Source organism: Microtus pennsylvanicus, chromosome 2 (genome assembly GCF_037038515.1).
Source record: "Microtus pennsylvanicus isolate mMicPen1 chromosome 2, mMicPen1.hap1, whole genome shotgun sequence".
Classification (NCBI taxonomy): domain Eukaryota; kingdom Metazoa; phylum Chordata; class Mammalia; order Rodentia; family Cricetidae; genus Microtus; species Microtus pennsylvanicus.
The window spans coordinates 40,170,589-40,192,229 of NC_134580.1; the positions used below are offsets into that span (position 1 = coordinate 40,170,589).

The window sequence follows — 21,641 nt, forward strand, 5'->3', positions numbered from 1 at the left end:
CTGGATACTGCCATATTCTAAAGATAAGACATGAGGGTCTGCCTTAGTGATAAGGCAATAATTTCCTCCAATTTAGCTAATGTGGACTCCTAAGGTCATTTGTGGTTCACAGATATGAAGTTAACCAAGGAAAATCATAAGAGGAAGCATTGAAGTTGAAAATCCTATGTCCATTCTTGGCCTTACATGCTCTGGGTCTGTTTGCTTTGTCCAGCCCGTCTTCCATAGAGAACAAAGACCATCTCCAGGTACCAGAAACACAAGAAGAGGAACACATTACAAAGAAATCAGATGAAAGTGAAGATGATATGGCATTCTGGAACAAACCCTCTTTGTTCACTCCTGAATCTAGATTGGAAACTCTTAGACACATGGAAAAACAACGTAAAGCCCAAGAAAAATTAAGGTATTCCATTTTCCTATGATTGAATGAGACAACAATCTCTGATGGACTGTGTGTTCACAGTGTAGATGCTTTGCCTGTTGTCTGCACCAAACCATTACTAACCATCACCCTCAACCTCCCTCTTCCAAATATAGATTTTTTTTGTTGAATTTTATTTGCTACATTCTATTAACATAAAAATCTAAGTTTAGAACATCATGGATTTTGCCATTTTAGGTGGAGTTTCCTCTTTTAATTCACTTCTCATATATCTAGAAATAGCTTGGCCTCAGCTAAAAATACTGCGTAAGGCTCAAAGAAAAAGATTATTTTGTGGGGTGAATGAATTTCTTTAAGTCTGTTCTGTTAATTTGAATGAAGAATTAGAATTAGAATCATTAAGCTTTTTATTCTCTCGGTGCATCTCTCCTAGACATTTCACAGTGTGATGCCACTTTGAAGAGTTTAGATGTAATTTCACTACTTCTTTATTTCTAGGATTCATAAGCAATGCTTTTGTCAGTTGTACCTTTTCATAGACAGGCTCTGTTTCCTTCCACTCCATGTCAATGCTGAAATCTAGTACGTAAAATATATCACTGACAGGGATACTTGGAAACTGTGAGCTTGAGAATATCATCAATACGCTCTGAAATAGTTGTCTGAATGGCAATGTGGTGGAAAAAAAACATTTTTTTCTATGATTGTCAATGAAAAACAAGAATCTAGTAGGAAGACTACTAAAAATCTCTCCTACTTTCATGCAATGTTCTTCACTGTTTGGAGAGATAGGAAGATGCAAAACGTAGTGATTTGTTTAAGGCCACACATTGCTTTGAGAAGAGCAGGAGGGCCGCATCATAAAATGAGCATTCATGTCCTGACCCCACCACCCACTGTCATGCCTGCAAGTGCCTAACTTTTCATCTGGTCCTACTTTGTTAAGCAAAACATATGACCTGTTTTAACACTCCACTATATTTTTTTGAGAAAAGCAAATGAGCCAGTTAAACATGAAGGTTCTATACAGATTTAAGAGCCCCTTGAAATATAAATTCTGCATGTTTGTAGACTTACAGTATTCTTAACATATGTATCTGAATATGTTTTGATTGTGTATGTATTATATATATATGGAATATATATGGAGTAAATAATTTATATTACATTAAATATAAAGCAATCTAGAAAACTAAGAAGGCTTTTTTCTTCATAATACTTAAAAATACAACGTATTTGGATGGAGGTCTCAGTCATCCTATTTAGTCCCTGAGATGTGCCTGCCTCTTTGAGCACACAAGCATTTTCATTGGCTGTGAGAAAGCAAGAACAAAGGTGTGCCTCTTGCCCTACCTGAACTCTTGCCTTCCTGATAATAGTGAAACTTGGTGTTTCTGGCTCCGTTTTTTTGACCCAACTCACTAAAATCGCTGGATCAGATCAGGAAACTCTGTTAACGTGCAAAAGAATGTGATATTAGAACAATAAAGTCAGCTAACATAAAATCTCTATTAAAAGATAGTAGCAATTCAAGGCACCTGATTACCTATGGTTCTATCATCCTTCCTTGTGTCCACCTATGCCCATTTACTTATTCAAATGTTATATCTGTAAAGAAAAACACGTGCTAACTTTTTTGCTTCACATATTGCATTTTACTTTCTCCTCTGCTGCCTTTCAGCATAGTAAGAGTGAACATGTGTGGATTGGTAACACCCTGCCTTTTCCTCTCCCCGCAACTGTGTAAATCACCTCTAACCTGGGTGTAAGTCAACCTCTAATGGGGTTTGAGTGTGATAAAGAGTGATCTTCGGCCTAGCTCAGTGGCCCAGCACTTTCTTGGCATGTACACACAGCTTGTTGTAATCCACAGTTCCACACAAAAAGTAAACTTCCGTGGTGTCTATTTGCTGCTGAATACCCCGTCAGCGTTCTCCTTCATCAGTGTGTAAGGAGCACACGCATTTTTAGCAGCTGTGAGGTGCTGCTCAATGTTCTATATGACAGTCGAGCCAATCAGTCGTGTGCTGATGGGTATTCTGAGCGGTTCTGGACTTGCTGCTGGAAATGATGCTGGGAGAAGTGTCAGGTAACAGGTTCCTTATGTACCGGTGTCTTTATCTCCACAGGATTGTTTTCACTTGCATTTCAAAAATTGTCATTTTAACTAAAGCAGAAGTTGCATACACACACGTGGAGAATTGACAGTTATCTGGGTAAATCATGCATAAAATAGACTCATTTAAATATTCATGAATATTTCATGAAAGGGAATTTACTTCTCCAATTCAAATTCCCTGGCAAATTGTCTTGGTCACATTTTTGCTTTGGAGATATAGCTATAACCAAGTAAAATTTGGCTTGGTTTTTAACTAGCAGTATAGAATTAATAGGACAGAGTCTTAAGTGAATTGCAAATATAATAATAAATGCCTTATTAAGTTTCTTAAAGTATTTCACAAAGATGTATTAGTAATTTCTGTACTCATACTCATTTTGTTTTTCTTGATGACTCCTGCTCCCCGTCTCTCCCATCACCCGTAACCTTAAGTGGAAATAAGAAGAAAGTGAAACCTCCCCGGACTTTGGTCACTGAAGATGGGAAGGTCCTGAACGTCAATGAAGCCAAGTACGTGAGGACAAGTGGAGACGCTGCGTTCCACTAGTGCACACGCACACACTGCTGTGGCTGCCATGACAGGCTTCCTCTGACGGGAGCATGTTGACCCCTGTGAATAAGTTTGATGGCGGTAACAGCAATGTCATTTTGTACATGGATAGAAGCCAGACATCTCTGATTATTTCTAGCACATAATTCTCCTGGTTTCTAGAAAACAGTCCTGACATATGGGAATCTTAGTTCTTTCTGCATCCCATGAAATCCTGGACCATGTACAGTTTTATGCCTGAAAACTGTCACTGCGTCATTGTTGTGTTTACGAATCTTTGAGACTCTGTCACAAGGCAATCTGTCTGAGAACTCCGAGGCATCCTACATTTTCCCTGGAACATATCTACAGAGCATTCAATAGCTAGTGAAAGGCACGGCTAGAAATACCTCAGTCAAAGAGAGAGAAAAACCTGGAAAGCCTCAAGTCTCAGAATACCTGAGCTATCCTGTCTGTCTGTCTGTCTGAAAGCTGGTTAACTAGAGAGCATACCCACAGTGCCTTTTATAGTCACAATGCAGATAACAAGCCTATGGGCTAAATCTCATTAGCTTCATTTCATTACTCAAAACCCATTTATTGCCATCATTTCATTTGTATGCCATTACCACAATAAAGACGATCTGAGTCCTCCCAGGCATTGCTCATCTCCACAGAAAGCATTTTTGGGACACAGAATAATATCTCCTTAGATCAGCGATATGGCCCAAGTTACACAGTTATGAAGCTGATGCCTCAGCCTTGTACACACTGTCCCAGTGTGATGGTTTCCACAATCGAGTCTCTAGTCTCTCGTGTGGCACGCCCTCTCTTCATCCAGCAGACAAGAATGCAGCTCCTGACTCTCTAGGTTAGGTACTGCTCGTATGGGAGTGCATGTGACAGGAGCTGCTCTGTCTCTAGGCCGACGGGGAAGGAGGGAGACCCTCAGAGCCTTACATTTTCCTAGACAGAGCACTCAGTCCTATCTCCCACACTAACTACCCTACCTGACCTAAAGCCACTTCTCTTGAGAAGCCTCTATGAAGAAATTACTCCTTACTGCCCCTAGTGCCTGGATTCCTTGGACATCCCTCCTCCTTCATGTCCCAGGTCATCTGTCCTCATCAGAATTATATCCCCTTATGTCTATCCCAATTCCCTCCCCTCCTGTTCCTGTCTACCATCCACCTACCCTGTCTTGATCCTACAGACTCATCACCAGCATCATTTCCTCCTTCAGGTGATGCATATCTTTGTTCAGGGACTAAGGTCAGTGCTTCTGCTTCCATCAGTGATCCTATTCTTTCTCTCCACACACCTCAGGTAAAGTTCACCTATCTGACTCCCTTTTCCAAAAATCCCCAGCCGCTGTTGAATGTCCATCCCTTCTTGTCTTCTACATAACCCCAGTCAGTCCCCAACCTGCCCTCTCTCTTCATGGAAGATCTTAACACTTAGATCCCCATTTCTCTGCCTCATCAACCCTATTCTCATTCCTGGTGACTTTTGACATATTTTGTCCCCTCATTTCAGCCACAAGATCCTGGTTTCATTCCTCCAGTTGCTGCCATCAGTAGCCCATGTCCTGAGCCGTAATGTCATCAACTCACTGAACATCATCTCAGGTGTCACAGACTCCCTCCCATCCGGCAGCCACAGGCGTCATTCATGGAGGAACCTACACACACTCTAGCTGTGCTTACGGTCCCGACACTGTGTTCTCTTCCTGATTTAGTATTCATATCCCTCACAGAAATTCATCCCCAGCCTCCTCTTTCCCTCTGTCCGTCATCACCAACTTGGAAATGCATGCATTGCTTAATTTTGAGCATTCCTCCTGCTCAGTGTGCACAGAGTGAGGTATCCACCTTTACCTGTTGCGCGCTGTGCATGTGAGAGGCCACAGGTCCTAAGTTGACTGTGTTTGCCCTGTACTGTCCTGATAAGCATTCTCTCAGTAGCTCACAGCAGTGCTAACTTTTCCTCATCATCATCTCCAGCACTGCCTTATGTTCCCATAGGCTTAACCAAAGACCTTGTTTCTTCACCGAAAGAGCAAAATCAACCAGGCATCTTCTGTTTTCTGTGGTAGACACTATTCTTCCGTGGTGGCTGAACCTGCTGTGAAAACTCAGCCCTCTTGCTGACTCACTGATTCAGCATCTCTGTCTCTTACCGTCCAAGGTGTAGCTTCTCAACAACCCCTGATCTCTGGCAGCAACCTTCTCTACTGTGCCAATGGCACCAGCAAACAGGCAGACTTCAGGAACTTTAACAAAAACAGCACCTCCTCTCCCCCAGTGTCTGTCAGCTGCTGTTCCTCTGCCCCAAGCAGTAGCCAGATTTCTTAGCAGACTTGTCAGTACTCAGTCTCTGACATTTTGTTTTGTATTTCTTCTCCCTGTTTTTGGTTTTTCAAGACATGGTTTCTTTATATTGCCCTGGCTGTCCTGGAACTCACTTTGTAGACCAGGCTGGCCTTGCACTCACTGAGATCCACCTGCCTCTGCCTTCCAAGTGCTGGAATTAAATGCATGCACCCAGCTCTTTTTGTTTCTTCTTAAAGCCACTTCTGAATAATGCATTGTCCAAAACTTTAGTCATCCAATCATTGCACAGTGAGTATTGACAGCCCAGGCCCCATGGTATTCTGCCTCAGGAATTTGGATCCAGCAGCATCCCCTTCCTTGTGAAAGTGGGCTCTTGCTCTTATCCTTGGATGGACCTCCCACTTCTGTGAGCTCTAGAGGAAGTTTCTCAGCTGCTCTTCTTTATTTTTGTCATGTTTTCTGGGCCAGGACTTCATCAAATACTGTGGCTTTTCCCAGCACAAAGAAGGGAAAGTGGGCAAAGTCCCACCCCAAATCATGAAGCTATTCACAGTTGTTGTCTGCTGGGAGAGGGAAAATCAGTCTTCTCCAATGGAGTGACACTGGGTATTTCAACCTCACCCCAGGACAGGTCTCATGCTCAGGAATATAGTTAGCCAACACAAAATGGACTCCATACCTTTGTTGTTGTTATTATTATTGGTCTGTTTTGTTTTGTTTGAGATAGAGAAAAAGAACATGATTTTGGGTAGACAGGGAGGTGGTGAGGATTTGGGGGGATTTAGTGGGAGAGAAAAGAATATAATCAAAATATTTCACATATGAAACAAATTTAAATGTGACAAAAATAAGTAATTAAAAATAAGTCCTGTAGTTTGATCACAGGGTTCAGACTGCATTACAAATTCTTGCCTCTGACCTGAGTTCAAGGCTTCAGTATCCAGTCAGTTTGTTCAGGTGGCATCAGTTTGCTGGTATACATGACTGAAAAAGACAACTGTTTTCTCTGCCCCTGCTTACTGCTCTCACCTCTCCACCAGGTTTGCCTCCCACTGTCTCCATCTCAGTAACAGTTATCCACCCATTGATGCCAAGGCCCGAATTTCTTAATTCCCCACTCTCCTCTCCTGGCCTTTTATCAGTGATCACCTCCTACTTTTATTCCCATATTACCAGCGTCCACCTGTACATAAGCTCCTTCACTTCCAGAGTGGGTCAAGGCTGCCTTTTGCCTAGACAGCTACAGCAGCTTGATAAGTCATCTCCACGATTCATGTGTTAGCGTGATCTGTTATTCTTGGCTGAATAAAGGAGTCAGGAAAGGATACGCAGATTGTTTCTTAAGGGAAATTGCTGGGAAGGGCCCACAACACAGTTTTTCATATGTTCTAACCTTGGATCAGGAGAGGATAGAAAATGGGCTCTTTATTCTGGGTAGCCATGTGCTTCATGGGGTTCTATTACTAGAGATAAAGGGAAAATTGTAGGGGACTTTTCTAGTGATCCTCGATACCAGGAACCAAAAATAAAAATCCTCTAAAACTGGTTTTAAGTTACAGAGGAAGAGAGTTTAGATTAACTGACTATTAAGCTATCAAAGCACAGAGGACAGCTCACAGAAGGCTCCCAGGAGATGAGGAGTACAGGGCATATATCAGACCAAAGAAGAAGACTGTGTGTTCAGATTGTTGGCAATGACAAGAGTCCTTGCCACAGCAGAACTGAAAAAAATAGCCAAAACTAGAGATTAATTTGTATTTTCCAAACAGTTTGTGTCTATTGTTTAATGTTGTTGCCTTATACTGATTACAGTTTAGTAAGTGAGTTGCTCAAAAATGAAGCTGACCAAGTAATTCCATGGAATATGCTGCCAGTGTAGCAGTTATACTTAGGACTCAGCCAGGGAGTATAGCTGAAGGGTCAGGGGCTTCGGCTCTTGCCTATCCAGGTCCCATGCCTTTTCTCTGAACATCTCCACTGCTGTGAACCTCTGTTTCTTTAGCTATAAAATAGATGTCATAAATCGCTGACAGTCTCAGGACAAAAGAGATGGCAGCATGAAAGGGGTTGAGACAATGTAATAAGGAAAAAGAAGGAAGACTACCCGGGACTTGAGGAATGGGGTGTCGGAAGCACAGCAAACAGGGGCAGCGTTTATGTTCCCAAAAGGACAGCCATAGTCTAGTTGGGTTCTAGCAAATTCAAACTAAATGGAAAAGAGCACTTTGGCCACCAGGTGTCTCCATCTCTGCACCAAACCCAAGCAAGTGCTTTACATATGATTTACCTTTAAAACTCACATGTAAAACAAAGTCAGCAAGAGCAATTTGTTTACAGGCTACCAAGGCTTCTTAAATTTTTTAAAATTAACATAGATGTCTTATTGTCTAATTAGCAAAGTATGTTTAGCTTCGAGGATTTTTATATACCAGTTGTCATTTACTTCGATTATAAGCTTGGGTTATCTTTACAGTGTACTAACCTCCCCCCTCCCCCCCGCCATGTGTCCTTTATAGACTTGATTTCTCTTTGAAAGATGATGAGAAACACAACCAGATCATCCTGGACCTGGCTGTCTATAGGTAAGGTATTTTATTATGCATTTATTCCCATGGCCCTCCCACCAGATCTCTCTCTAGGTAGCATTCTCCTGAGTTCTGAAACATTGAAATGGAAATCAGTTTGCTGTTTTAAAGAGATAAAGTATTCACTGTAATTTTTAAAAAGGATTTATTCTTATTTTATATGTATAAATTTTGCCTGTATGAATGTGTGTGCACCATGTACATGCCTGATTCCCACAGAGGACAAAATAGGGCACTGGGGTCCCTGGAGCTGGAGTCACAGGTAGTCATGAGCCATTTGTTTGGAACATGAACCCAGGCCCTCTGCAAGAGCAAACAAGTACTCTTAGCCACTGAGTCGTCTCTACATCCCTCACGGTAATATAAGTGTACAAAGAAGAAAAGGGGGAAACCAATAACCCTGCAGCTGGATGGCTATGGGCTCTTGAATCATGCAAGCAGAGTTGAAATGATTCTCAGAGTTGTGCTCTTTTCTGATGCTATATCTCAGGTACCCTTCATTCTATGACTTCATTCTTTGACAGATCTTTTCATTTTACAAAATGACATAATCATGAGCCTTAGATGGTCAGCCTTCTTCCCATTCCACCTTAGAACTCTTGGTCACAAGAGACACTCTTCTCTGAGCTCCCCACGTTGTGACTGGTTTTCAGTTGTACTTTACTCCGGTGGCCAGGCATGACTACAGTGACAAGGTGACCCGTTTGCCTCTCATGACCATGGCAGACTATTAATTCTCTTTTCTAAAGGTCCTGGGGGTTGACACTCACATTCAGCCTGTATTGTCACCTACCCTTCCTGCAACAAGAATCTGAAGCTTTCCAGGTCACTCCACCTCATTGCTTGACAGTGTTAGATTTTGATTACTGCCCTGGTGATATCTAATCATTGTGCTGCCCATCCCAATTGTACCCACTTCCCCGTGTCTGTGTCACTGTCATCATCAATGTCTCTGTCCTTCAACTGCTAATGAGATGTCACCTTATGACAGAGGACTGCCCACTGTCTGAGAAGAACAGGGCCTGCCCTTCTCCAGAACTTCCATTCACTCTTGTTATTCACTTGCTTTCTGACAATATATAGATTTCATTGAGTTTTTAAATTCTGAGGTCTGGGAAGAAATTTTGTATGGCCTGAATGTCTCCATTATCTGAAATAGTGCCAGTGCCTATCAGGAGGACCTCACAGGTAGTGAGTGAGTGAGTGACTATAATGGAGTCCGTGAACATGTCCCTGAAAGCTCCGGCAAATTCTTCCTTCCTTCCTTCTTCCTTCCTTCCTTCCTTCCTTCCTTCCTTCCTTCCTTCCTTCCTCCCTCCCTCCCTCCCTCCCTCTCTCCCTCCCTCCCTCTCTCCCTCCCTCCCTCTCTCCCCTCCTCCTCTTCCTACTCCTCTTTCTCCTCCTCCTCCTTTTTTTTTTTTGGTTTTTTGAGATGGGACTTCTCTATGTAACAGTCCTAGATGTCCTGGAATTCAGTTTATAGACAAGGCTGTCCTCTAATTCACTGATATCCGCCTGCCTCTGCCTCCAAAGTCCTGGGATTAAAGGCGTGCATCACTGCCTAGCTGGTTAATGGTTTTGTGTTTCATTTTGTTTGGCAGTAGCTGTGGGAGGTATGAGAGACTGTTACTCTACAATGATCTAGAGAAGGTGTGTTTTCAGAGACTGACTTTTGACACAGTAAACAATAATTGGAGAAACCAGAACATAATCATTTATGTCTTTTTTCCATCTTTGCTTTTATTATTGTGGCAAAACACACATTACATAAGATTTTGGACTATATAGTTCAGAAGCACTTGGTAAATTCACAGTGCTGTTTAGCCATTAGCAATTTTTACCTCAATCCCATATCTATCAAGCAGTCTTCATTTCTTCCTCCTCAGGGTAATTACTAATGCAAGTTCAGTATCCTTAAATGAGCATATTTTATAAATCTTAAATAGATGGAGCCATACCATATATGACCTTTACGCCTTCATGACTTGTCTATTTGTGCCATGTGTTAGAATTTCTCTTTTCAGATTCATAATATTCCATTGTGTAGGTATACTACATCTTGTTTATGTTTTAGTTTCTGGGCATTTGTGTTTTCCCTTTGCCTGTGCTGAATGGGGTTATTTCTAGATGCTCTCCTCTTTGTTATACAACGCTCTTTCCCTCCACCTTCTCCAATCTCTGTGCAATTGCTGCCTGGCCCTCCCTGCCTTTGAAGAAAACTCTATATTTTTCATACTGATTTCATACCCTATGTTCTTACAATACTCCAGCCCCCATTTCTGTTTTTATTATTGTTGTTGTCTTGGTGGTAAATATTCATAGCTGCCACCTTTTCCATCCTTTTCGGGTTATTTTCCTTTTTAGATTATTTTTGGAGTTTATCAGCACATGAGACTATTTATGGAGGAGTTCAACCCATTCACCATGGATTTATTTTAAAAACACAGCATGCCTGCTCTGTGAGAGGCATGAGGGTTGTCACCAGTGCATTGCACATGACTACGGCTCCCTTTATCCTGTGCCCCCAGCAGAGGACATGGGCACTAAGCAGTCAGACCCGTAGCCAGTAACTACGGAGAGAAAAGCTCTAGGTAGGGAAGTAAGTTAGAAGGGAAAGGTCAGGGAAGCAGAATGTCAGGCTGTGAGGCTGGTGGTTGGCAGCATGGGATGATCAGTGGAACTTGTTGGCCTGAGCAGAGAAAACAGGGAGATGAGAAGTAGTTTGCCCCAGAAAGAACTGGTAAGAAACAAAGGCAATATAGGCAGGAGCAGGTAAACACATGGAAATCCTCAGCACGGAAGAGAGCTCTGTCCGTTTTTTATTCTTATCATTTAAGAGCTGATAACATATACTTTATTAGCATGAACAACTGTCTGAGGAACACTGCTTGTGTGCCTTCTGAGCACCTTTAGAGGGCAGGGTGCTCTTTGCTGTACAGAGGAAGAAACAGACTGAGCAAGAACTCTGGAATGTGGTCCAAGGCCATGAATCAGGAGTCAGAGGAGTGAATTTCTCACAAACCTGTATGACTCCAAAGCCTGGGTCTTTGATCCTCACCACAGCCCTCTGGATGAGCCCCTCCTCCATCTTAATTGTGAATCATTGCCCCGTTTCCTTATATTTACAATCAGTTTTTAAGATATAGTTACTGGACTAAACCTATTTTAACATGTGGTGTAAAATATAACTGGAAAAAAAAGAGCAGCCTGGCCTTTGGTGGCTGCTCTCCCTGAAAGGCACTGTTGTTCAACTGCTTGCACCTTCTAGGACCCAGCGATGTGGGTTTTGTGCACCTGTGGAACAGCTGTAGGGCACAGAGCATCTAGAAAGCAGAGCTGGTGGCTGGTGGCCCGAAGTGGGGTGGATCAGCACCACAGGCTGCTGACATCCTAGGGGCTTCAATTAAATATTCATGGAAGAATATGACAAACCATTTTTTTTTTTGAAAACCTCTGGCATTTCAGACCTCAGATATTTTTGAGCTGGGGCAATCAATGCCAAGTGTACTTGTATGTCTAAAAATGAAATTGCTGATATGTTGAGTTTCCTCTGGACTAGGCAGAATTTAAGGTTGGTATTTTAGGACCAGTTTAGCATGGACATTTAAAACTTTCTTCATCTAAAATGGTCTTGCAAGCATGCTTTCATGTTTTACTGCTTTGGAATGAATTTTTTTTAACAATTACTAGATCTGATATGCTTAATTTTGAAGGTACATGGATACTTCATTAATTGAGGTTGATGTGCAGCCCACGTATGTTCGAGTAATGGTCAAAGGAAAGGTAGGCATAACTGTGGAATATTGTTCTTTTAAGAGATAAGTCTTGACCTAAGCTGTGTGGTCCCAGTTTTTAAAAAGTATTACCTAATTAGAAAAACTAGAAACCAAGCCAATGTGCTGTTTGTTAGGTGTGTGGTTTTATATCACAGGTATGTTATACAGTGGGGATGGCTGTTACCTTCATGTATCTCAAGAATATGGATGCTTTAAACCTGCATCTGGTGCACTGTAATCTTCCAAAGTTCATATCATGACCATAAAGTTCAATCGAATGCCCATTCTGAGTGGTCAGTGAGTTCATTCATGGAAACTATAATTTGATCATTTTGAAATAGCATTTTTTTTCTAATTCTGAGCCTTTATTTGGGTTAGCCCAGAGAGACATTAAAATAGAAATAAGTTGATGTTTTATCTACAAGTGACCCTTCTACCCAAAGTGGTCTCATGAAAATTTCACTGATCGTGGCTGGTGAATACTCTTTAGATTGTACATAAATCCAGCATGTCAGGAATGGCTTATATAGCATGTCCTAGTGCATCTGAACAGCTTTATTAATGTAACAGTGTGTGATGAATTGACGGTGAGAATGTCCCTTGAGGTGGACTTTCCTTTTAAGATGCCTTTGTTCTCTGTGCCCCCTTGTGCTCACCTGCAGCCGTTTCAGCTTGCCCTTTCTGCAGAGGTCCAGCCTGACAAGAGCTCCGCTAAAAGGTCTCAAACAACAGGACATTTGCTGATATGCATGCCCAAGGTAGGAAATGGCATTTGGACAAATTTCACGTCTGAGTTTGATGGTTTTTGAGGGAGTGTGACTTTTGGGGGCTAATGATGACTTCTGATTAGGGTACCCTTAGCTGAGAAAACCAGAAATACGCTCACCACTTCTCAGGTCGGAAAGTAAAGGCCTCAGAGGAAAAATTTCTGAGACTGGGGTGTAACTGAGGTTCAGGGTGACTCTTCCTTCCAATCTGATCACTTCTGCAGACCAGAGTCTGCGTAGCACTTGGAGTGACAGATCATATGGTTCTTTTAAGTGAGACTGGTCCTGATGACCCTGTCTACTGCATGGGCGTCTAGCTGGCCTTGCTTCGCTAAAGATATTGTATTTGATTTCTCAACAGTCAGCTTAATAGTTTTATAACTTTGGGAAAGTTACTAACACTTCAGGCATCTAATTTTTATGATTTTTTGAGACAGGGTTTCTTTGTGTTTCTCTTGGAACTAGCTCTTGTAGACCCAGGCTGGCCTCGAACTAACAGAGATCTGCCTGACTCTGCCTCCCAGTTCTGGGATTAAAGTCATGTGCCACCACCACGCAGCCAGTTTTTTATAATTTTTAAGAATGATAATGTGAACAAAACTTACAATATAAGTACCATTCTGTGATGCTGATACTATAGTTTTTTAATAATATAACACATTATTTTCCTTAAATTTTATTCATTTGAAGGAAAGAAGTTGATGTTCTATATTTTCATATGGTAGTGATTCTGTTCAATACATTTATTGAATGCCTGCCTGGTGTCAGTTTCCAGTTTAATGATGAATATGAATATGAATTTTTAATAATTCTAATTGGGAGACATGATTATAAGTATATAATCACAGTCTGAGAAGAAAACAATTAAGAAGGCAAGAGCTACAAATAGTGGAGTTACTGGCTAATTTGATGAAGTGTGTGACCAATTTTGAAGGGTCAGTTGGCTGTGATTCATGGGAAACAGAACAGCTAAACGGCAAGGAGACAAGGAGGGTGAAGCACATATGTGACTGGAAAGTGATTCTGTGTGGCTGCAGCAGAGGACAAATGTCAGAGAGGACAGGAAAAATGAGCCAGAAGGCACATCAGAAAGGACCGTGGGTGACCTCAGACAGAGGCACCTCTCGATACAATTTCTTAATATGGATGTGTTAGAAAAGCCAGACAGGCAGCCCCTGGATAAATCCAGGTAGAAGAGAAATTCAGTGTGGTGAGCACATACTAGCAGCAGTCAGATTCTGTTCCCCATGCTGAATGAACCAAGGGACCACAAACAGTTAAACAAAAGAGATTATTGTTGAAGGAGCTAGGCCCCATGCTGAAGATAAAACATACAATAACATTAAGAACCCCTTTAAGTGGAAGGATCAAGAAAAGCACTTATAAAAACATGACATTTGTGGTGGTTTAGGTTAGGAATAGCCTACATAGGCTCATATATTTGAATGCTTGGTCACTAGGGAGTGTTCGAAAGGATTAAAGGAATTAGAAGGTGTGGTCTTATTGAAGTAGATGTGGCTTTATTGGAGGAAGTGTGTCACTGGGGGGTGGGATTTGAGGTTTCAGAAACCCACACCAGGTGCAGTGTCTCTCTTGGCCTGGAGATCAGGAAGTAGATTGTAGCTACTTCTTCAGTACCACGTCTGCCTGTGTGCTGCCATGCTCCCTGCCATGATGATATTGGATTAAGCCTCAGAAACTGTAAGCAAGCCCCCAGTTAAATGCTTTCTTTTATGAGTTGCCTTGGTCATGCTGTCTCTTTGCAACAATAGAACAGTGGCTAAGACAACATTTAAATTGAAACTTGAATGATGTATTTGATCCATTTATGTAAAGGTATTGTGCTAAGTAGAAAGAATAGCAAGCAAAAAAGAAACTGATGGAAGAGAGGCTACTGCATAAAAGAAAAATCTAGAAGAATTGAAACAGAATAAATAAAGTAGAAAGAAGATGCCAGAAATGCTGGCAGAAGCAACTTTCACATAGTTTCCTGGGTGATAGCAAGTAATATGAGATGACCAAGGAAATTTACTGATAGCTCTTCAGCGAGAATTAAAACCTATGTTTTAAAAAAAGATTTATTTTTTTAAATGGTGTATGTGGGGGTGTGCAGAGCCCAAAGTGGTCAGATGGAGGAGTCACATCCCCTGGATCTGGAGTTTTAGGTAATTGTGAACCTTTCACCATGGATTCTGGGGACCTAAATCAAGTCCTTTGCAAGAGCAGTATACTCTCTTTATAGCTAAGCCATCCTTTCAGCTCCACAAAGATTTTACAAAGGTAATTCTGTCTTCTGTGTGGATAAAGAACCCAAGGGTGAAAAAAAATTGACTGAAAAAATATGGAAGTGAGAAGTCTCTGCAGTGAGGGAGCCCTATTGAGAGCTGCCAGACAGGTGATGAGTCACCACATTGAGGTTATATTTTGATGGGGAAAGTCAAAGATGCTTTAACTAACAGGCATATTCCAGTGTCCTATCAGTTGGGGAGGGCTCTGAAGGACTCGAGGGAAGCTGGTCATAGTCTCATGTAGTGATTCTAAAGAATAAATGCCACGGGGCATCTAGCTGAATTCTTAGGTAGGCGTCTGCAAGTGTCTGCCTTGAGCTCAGTAGAAAGACTGGTCAGAGGTAGGGAACCGGAAATTATGAGCGTAGAAATGGTAGGAAAGGGAGTGCTGGGAAAAAAAAGGCATCTGTCAGCACAGGTGGAGCGAGTTCATGGGCAGCAGAGGGGACATAGCTGCACTCTGAGATCAGCCTACAGCTTTATCATGAGTAATCGGTGAATGGCAAAACCCATGAAAGTTCAAAGTACCAGGGACGTCTAGAAGATAAACCTTTTCAAGAAGGAAGCTGAATCTGAGGAAGACACCGGTGTGCTCACTGGATATGTCAAAATGGAGGCCACAGTGGTGAGAGCTGTCTCAGAGAAGCCTGCCAGAATTAGAAACACGGGGGAGAGAAGGTTCAGACAGCTGGGTTTGGAAATTTTGCTGAAAATGGGAATCAAGCAACAGGCCAATGACACCCAGAAAAGAAGAGTCAAGGGTGGGCTTCAAGACTGGAGATGGTTTGTAAAAGGGTCACTGAATGTTGAGTGGAAACCAAAGCCAAGGATCCAGTCTGTGTTCCCCCGGTAGATTAAAGCCCTGACATTTATAACTGCTACAGGCTGGAAGGATTGGCTCTGTTTGCTTTCAGATTTTAGGTAATTTTCCTTTGATCTTGAGGTTGAACATCAGAAACATAACTTGATCCCATGACAGTGTTATCATAGAGGAGAACTCTGAAAAAAATTAAGGAAGGATGCTTTAAAATTTTTGCTTTTCCCCGTGAAGTATCTGGATTTCTTATTCTAAGTTGCTGAGAGAGCTGAACTGTTTCCGGCTGTCTTCTGTAGAATCTCACCTCACAAACTGACTTTAACCATAGAGAAACAATTTTGTCTTTTACAGGAAGGTAGGAGAAAATAGAGAGCCCCTAAGTGGGTGGAGCCAAGGACTTTCTGAAATGTCAGCTGCTTTTCAAAGCAACTTCTATCAGATGAGCACAGAAAGTAACAGGTGTTACACTTCCCGCCCAGCCCCAACCTTGCTTGACTTAAAATGGGCAGAATTCAAAGACATAGGGAGAGAATCTCTCATCACCTTGGAGCAAAAGTCCCTCTAGAATAAACAGTCCAACTAGATGGAGAGTCCGTTAGTCTTCTTGATTAGCTTCACCCTGAAACATAAAACCATTTTGGCCAATGGGCTGGTGACAAGTTTGAATAATCTTTCCTTAGACCTCATCCCTTGAGCTAAGGTGAGGTTACCTTCTTCAGTGCCCCTTAGGTTTGCAGAAGGACAGATAAACCAGTAATGGGCATCCTTTGCCAGAGAAGGAAGGGATAATGGGAAGGAGAGTGTCTGCTAGGAAGAACATAAATTTGATTAGCCAGTAAAGCTTCCACAGTGATTGAATAGTCCTTCCTTTTCCATAGCCAATTTTCCAACAGATTGACTATAGATAATCAATTTTGTATTTTTTTTCCTGAGGCAAAAAATAGAAAGTGAAATTTGTTGTCAGGCAATAAAATAACAAACACTACTGTAAGGATTATGTTGTCCTTGGTGGCCACAACAAACTAAAGGAGTGTGCCTATATTAACTAGAACATCTGCAGGGAAATCTAAGAGAGAACATGATTATCTCCATACTCAAAAGAGACATTTGTGTGACATTATGAGCAGCAACCCACCCCCAGTTGTTTGGAAACTTCTAGTATAACTGACAAGATAACGATGAAAGGTAACCGCTATTCTTTGCTGGGGTGGGAGTATTCCAAGACAGGGTTTCTCTATGTAACAGCTCTCGCTGTATGAAATTTGCTTTGTAGACCTGGCTAGCCTTGAACTTACAGAGAGCCACCTGCCTCTACCTCCCAAGTGCTGGGATTAAATCCCAGTGCCATCACTGTTTTTGTAGTCTGTCTTACGAGCCTTTTAAATGAACACAGTGTCCTATTTGCGTTTGCCTGTTGCAGTTTGTCTTGTTGTTTTGGGGGTAAGTCTTACTTCCATAACTGAACGAGACTTAAATTCAGTATTTTTCTATCTTAACCTCCTGAGGAATAGGGTTTCTTCTTCTTTTCATAGTTGCTCTTGTGTTTCATGTTAAAATGTAAAAACCGTAGCATATTTAGCATGGTTAAGAATAGAATCTAGGTGAGATGGTGCACATAGACCGTGTAGAACTGGTTCTAGTCTATCTTCAGAAATGGACTTAGAAAATGTTTTTCTTTGAGGGATTATTTCCTAAGATCATGAGAGACGGCAACCAGGTATAGATTAGCCATCTTGTACCACTACTCCATAAAAGAGGAGTCACTAAAATCAGACCTCAGAGAATAAACACCGTTTGCCTAAAATTAATAGTTGTTCATTCATGAGCCTATAAACTTGACAACAAATATTTTTTTCTAATGAATAAAATTAAGTCCATTTATATTATGGTTAAAGTGAGTGTTACTGAAAGCTAACACTTTCATAATACTGTTTCTGAGTAAAACATTTAAAATACTGTCATTGAACCCAGTGAGGTATTCCATGTGTCTGGATTTGTTGACTTATGAGGAAGTTGCATGAGTCTGGTCTGTATTATGATTACTGAGAAAAACCCTTGGAATATTAAAATGTATTATAAGAATAAAACTCAATATAAATTCATGAGTAAATTAATTTAAAAAAGCTTTTGTGCATGTAAATCTATATGATAACTATTATATATACTATTATATATATTCATACAAAGGTAAATTCATGTTTGCCAAGGGTGGATTAGCCTGGAGAATATTATGCTAAGTGGAACAAGCCAGGCACCGAAAGGACATGCTCAAGATTCCTTAAGGTGGAATGTTTCTAAAAATCAAATATACAGAGATAGAAAACAAAATTATAGTGAAGATGGTGGTAAAATGGGTAAAGGCCAGGAAAGTTGGAAAGGGCTTATGGCTGGATAAATTAAAAAACTTTTAAGAGAGTAAGGGAGGGGTTAGGAAAGACAACAGAACAAAACAAAAGGGAGAATAGTGTCGAATGAATACCAAGAAAAGGGGTGAAAGCAGAGAGATGGGATGGGAGAACTAACCAAGACAGAATATGAAAACCCAATGTGAGAACCTAGTAGCTTTGTAAGTTAATTTAAAAAATAATAATTACATATTCTAAACAGCGAAAACCAAAACAAAATTATGGTGATAATGCATGATAGAAATAAGAAGGCAAGTCTGAGGACAGAGTAGAATAAATGTAGGATGAGCAAGTCTGGAGAGATAATGTACAACATAGGAATTAGCATTAGGAAATTTGCATTTGAGATCCACACTCTATAAACAGGCTATAGTTGTTCTTGCATGAAGGGTAGCTGTGAGTGATGGATATGCTAAGTTTACTGAGCTGACCTTCTCATTATCTACTGTATCTGTAAGGTCATGCAAACCTTAAATATAAACAGTACATAAAATTCAGTGATAAAATAAAACCATACAATTAAGATGCCTTTGGCCTCAGGTAACAGAAAACTCTGACTCAAAGAGGTTTACATAATAAATAAAAATGTATTGTCTCACCTAAGAATGAATAAAAATCAATTCAATCAGACATGGCATTTCAGTTCATTCACTGAATGGTACTGTTAGCACATTAAGTGAAACTAGGATTTCCAGGACATCTAACATAGTCTTTGTGTCTTAGACTGCTTGGGTCGTCTAAATCACAGTGTATCATGGTTGATGTCCAACAAGTCTTTCGGTGGTGTATTTGTAAAGAACAATGTTAAAAGCTGGCCTGCTGGACTGGACTAGACATGGCAAACCATACCATGTGGATTTGTGGAAATGTGTGCTCATTTTCCAAAGACACAACCCTTTTTATTGAGATAAAAAAAATCCTAAACATGTTTTTCTTTCTATTTTTTCAGTAAGTAGGAATTGGATGCAGGGCTTGATACATACAACGTACTGTTGAACCGCACATCCTCAACCTTTATTCTACAATTTTTTTACACTGAGACATGCTCTCACTAAGTTTCCTGGTCTATCCTTGGACTCTGTGCAGCTGCAGCCTAAAATAGCTTTGAACTTACAGTCCTGTGCCTCAGCCTCCTGAGTTGCTGCAATACAGATCTGAGCTACTAGGCCTGGCTATGTAGTAAACACATCTTTTGGCATTTTTTCATTATGTCCAAATTATATTTTTCTCTTTTCTTACTCAAAGATGTTCAGATCTGTACAGAGTACTGACCAGTAGGCAAATTCCACCAGCTTAAGTCTGTTCATGTTACATAGACCAAGGCTCAATTTTCTGTTGCTAATCTCATTGGGAGCTTAGCTCTTCGTTCCTGGAAGCAGCCACTCTCATAAGGTGCCCTGTCCTTCATGTTTCTTCTCAAGTTTTCTCTGATCAAGAAGGTGGTTCCTCATCCACTCACTTGCATTTTTTTAATTGTTTAATTGCGCAATATATTTTCTTCCCTTCTTCTCTCTTCCCCTTCTACCATCTCCCATGATCTCCATTCTCCCAATTTACTTAGGAGATCCTGTCTTTTTCTACTTCCCAAGTAGATTAGATCCATGTATGTCTCTCTTAGGGTCCTCTTTGTTGTCTAGGTTCTCTGGAATTGTGATTTGTAGGCTGGTTTTTCTTTCATGTATGTCTGAAAGCCACTTATGAGTGAGTACATATGATATTTGTCATTCTGGAGCTGGCAATGTTCCTTCTGTTTCTATTGTGTGGAACAATTTGAGGAGTATTGGTATTAGGTCTCTTTGAAAATCTTATAGAATTCCGTGCTGAAATCATCTGGCCCTAGACTTTTCTTGGTTGGGAGACTTTTGATAAGCGTTTCAATTTCTTTAGCAGTTATAGGTCTATTTGATTTACTTATCTGGTCTTGATCTAATTTTGTTAAGTGATATTTATCCAGGAAGTTGTCCATTTACTTTAAGTTTTCCAATTTTGTAGAGTACAAGTTTTCAAAATATGACCTGATGATCCTCTATATTTGCTCCGTGTCTGTCCCCTTTTCATTTCTGATTATTGTTAATTTGGATATTCTCTCCCTGCCTTTTGGTTAATTTGGATAAAGGTTTGTCTATTTTGTTGATTTTCTCAAAGAACCAACTCTTTGTCTCATTTATTCTTTGTATTGTTTTCTTTGTTTCTATTTTGTTGATTTCAGCTCTCAGTTTGATAATTTCCTGCTGTCTAGTCCTCCTGGGTGAGTTTGTTTCTTTTTGTTCTACACTTTTCAGGTGTTCTGTTAACTCACTAGTGTGGGATTTTTTCCAGCTTGTTTATGTAAGCATTTAGTGCTATGAACTTTCCTCTTAACACTAGCTTTTATTGTGTCCCATAAATATAGGTATGTTGTATGGCCATTTTCATTGATGTAGTAGGGAGCTGCGGGTTGCATTCCGCCACCCAGCTCCTGCCTCCGGCTAGCTTTACCCGAAATAACAACACACAAATTGTATTCACTTAAACACTGCTTGGCCCATTATATCTAGCCTCTTCTCGGCTAACTCTCGCACCTGGACTAGCCCATTTCTAATAATCTGTGTATCCCACGAGGTGGCTTACCCGGGAAGATCTTAACCTATGTCCATCCTGGGTCGGAGCTTCATCGATTGCGTCTGCCCAGGAGAGGGGAGCATGGCCTCTGAGCTCACTTCCTTTTCCTCCCAGCATTCTGTTCTGTTTACTCCACCCACATATGTTCTAAGCTATAAAATGGGCCAAGGCAGTATCTTTATTTTTTAACCAATGACCTTCCTCCATCACATTGAATTTTAGGAAGTCTTTAATTTGTTCCATTATTTCTTCCTTGACCTATTGATGATTCAGGTGAGCATTGTTTAATTTCCATGTGTCTGTGGGCTTTCTGAAATTAGTGTTGCTGTTGAATTTTAATTTTAAGCCATGGTTATCCGATAAGATACATGGGGTTATTCCAATTTTTTGTATCTGTAGAGGTTTGTTTTGTTACCTAGTATGTGATCAATTTTTGAGAAGATTCCAGAGGTGCTAAGAAGGCATATTCTTATATGTTTGGATGGAATGTTCTATAGATGTCTGTTAAGTTTATTTGAGTTATAACATATGTTAGTTCCCTTATTCTCTGTTAATTTTCTGTCTGACAGACCTGTCCAGTGATGAGAGGGGAGTTTTGAAGTCTCCCACTATTAGTGTGTGGGGTTTAATGTGTGATTTAAGTTTTAGTAGTGTTTCTTTTACATATGAGGGTGCCCTTGTATTTGGGGTATAGACATTCAGTATTATGATTTCCTCTTGATGGATTTTTTCCTGTGACTAATATGAAATGTCTTCTAAAAATATGGAACGCTTCAAAAACCTGCATGTCATCCTTGTGCAGGGGTCATGCTAACTTTCTCTGTATCATTCCAATTTTAGTATATGTGCTGCCGCAGCGAGCACCCACCTGCATTCTGAAGAATGCTTCTCATTCTGCTGACTTTTTCCTTATAGCATTTATTGCCTGGTAGTTTCCTTCTCTGTCGGTTTCTCCCCAACAAGAATATAAGCCTCTAGAGAACACATGGTTTTGCCTTTTCCAAACTGCCTTGTTGCTGTGGCCTGAAATAAAGCC

General features: G+C 40.8%; 1 protein-coding gene and 1 non-coding gene across 3 annotated transcripts in view; one reads left to right on the forward strand and one right to left on the reverse strand.

The window, feature by feature from the left end:
• The window catches only part of Dnaaf11 (dynein axonemal assembly factor 11), a 95,356-nt gene that overhangs the window by 34,340 nt on the left and 39,375 nt on the right, over nt 1–21,641 (forward strand). The window contains exons 6-10 of one of the 2 annotated variants that reach the window (XM_075963607.1): nt 215–406; nt 2,937–3,014; nt 7,883–7,948; nt 11,665–11,734; nt 12,390–12,485. In XM_075963607.1, coding sequence (XP_075819722.1) covers nt 215–406; nt 2,937–3,014; nt 7,883–7,948; nt 11,665–11,734; nt 12,390–12,485 — 502 coding nt within the window. The remainder of the gene's footprint in view (nt 1–214; nt 407–2,936; nt 3,015–7,882; nt 7,949–11,664; nt 11,735–12,389; nt 12,486–21,641) is intronic. The other variant, XM_075963606.1, reaches the window with a different exon arrangement.
• LOC142845365 (U6 spliceosomal RNA) lies at nt 21,363–21,469 on the reverse strand. Its single transcript, XR_012909911.1, has one exon. It is a non-coding gene; the product is annotated as a U6 spliceosomal RNA (small nuclear RNA).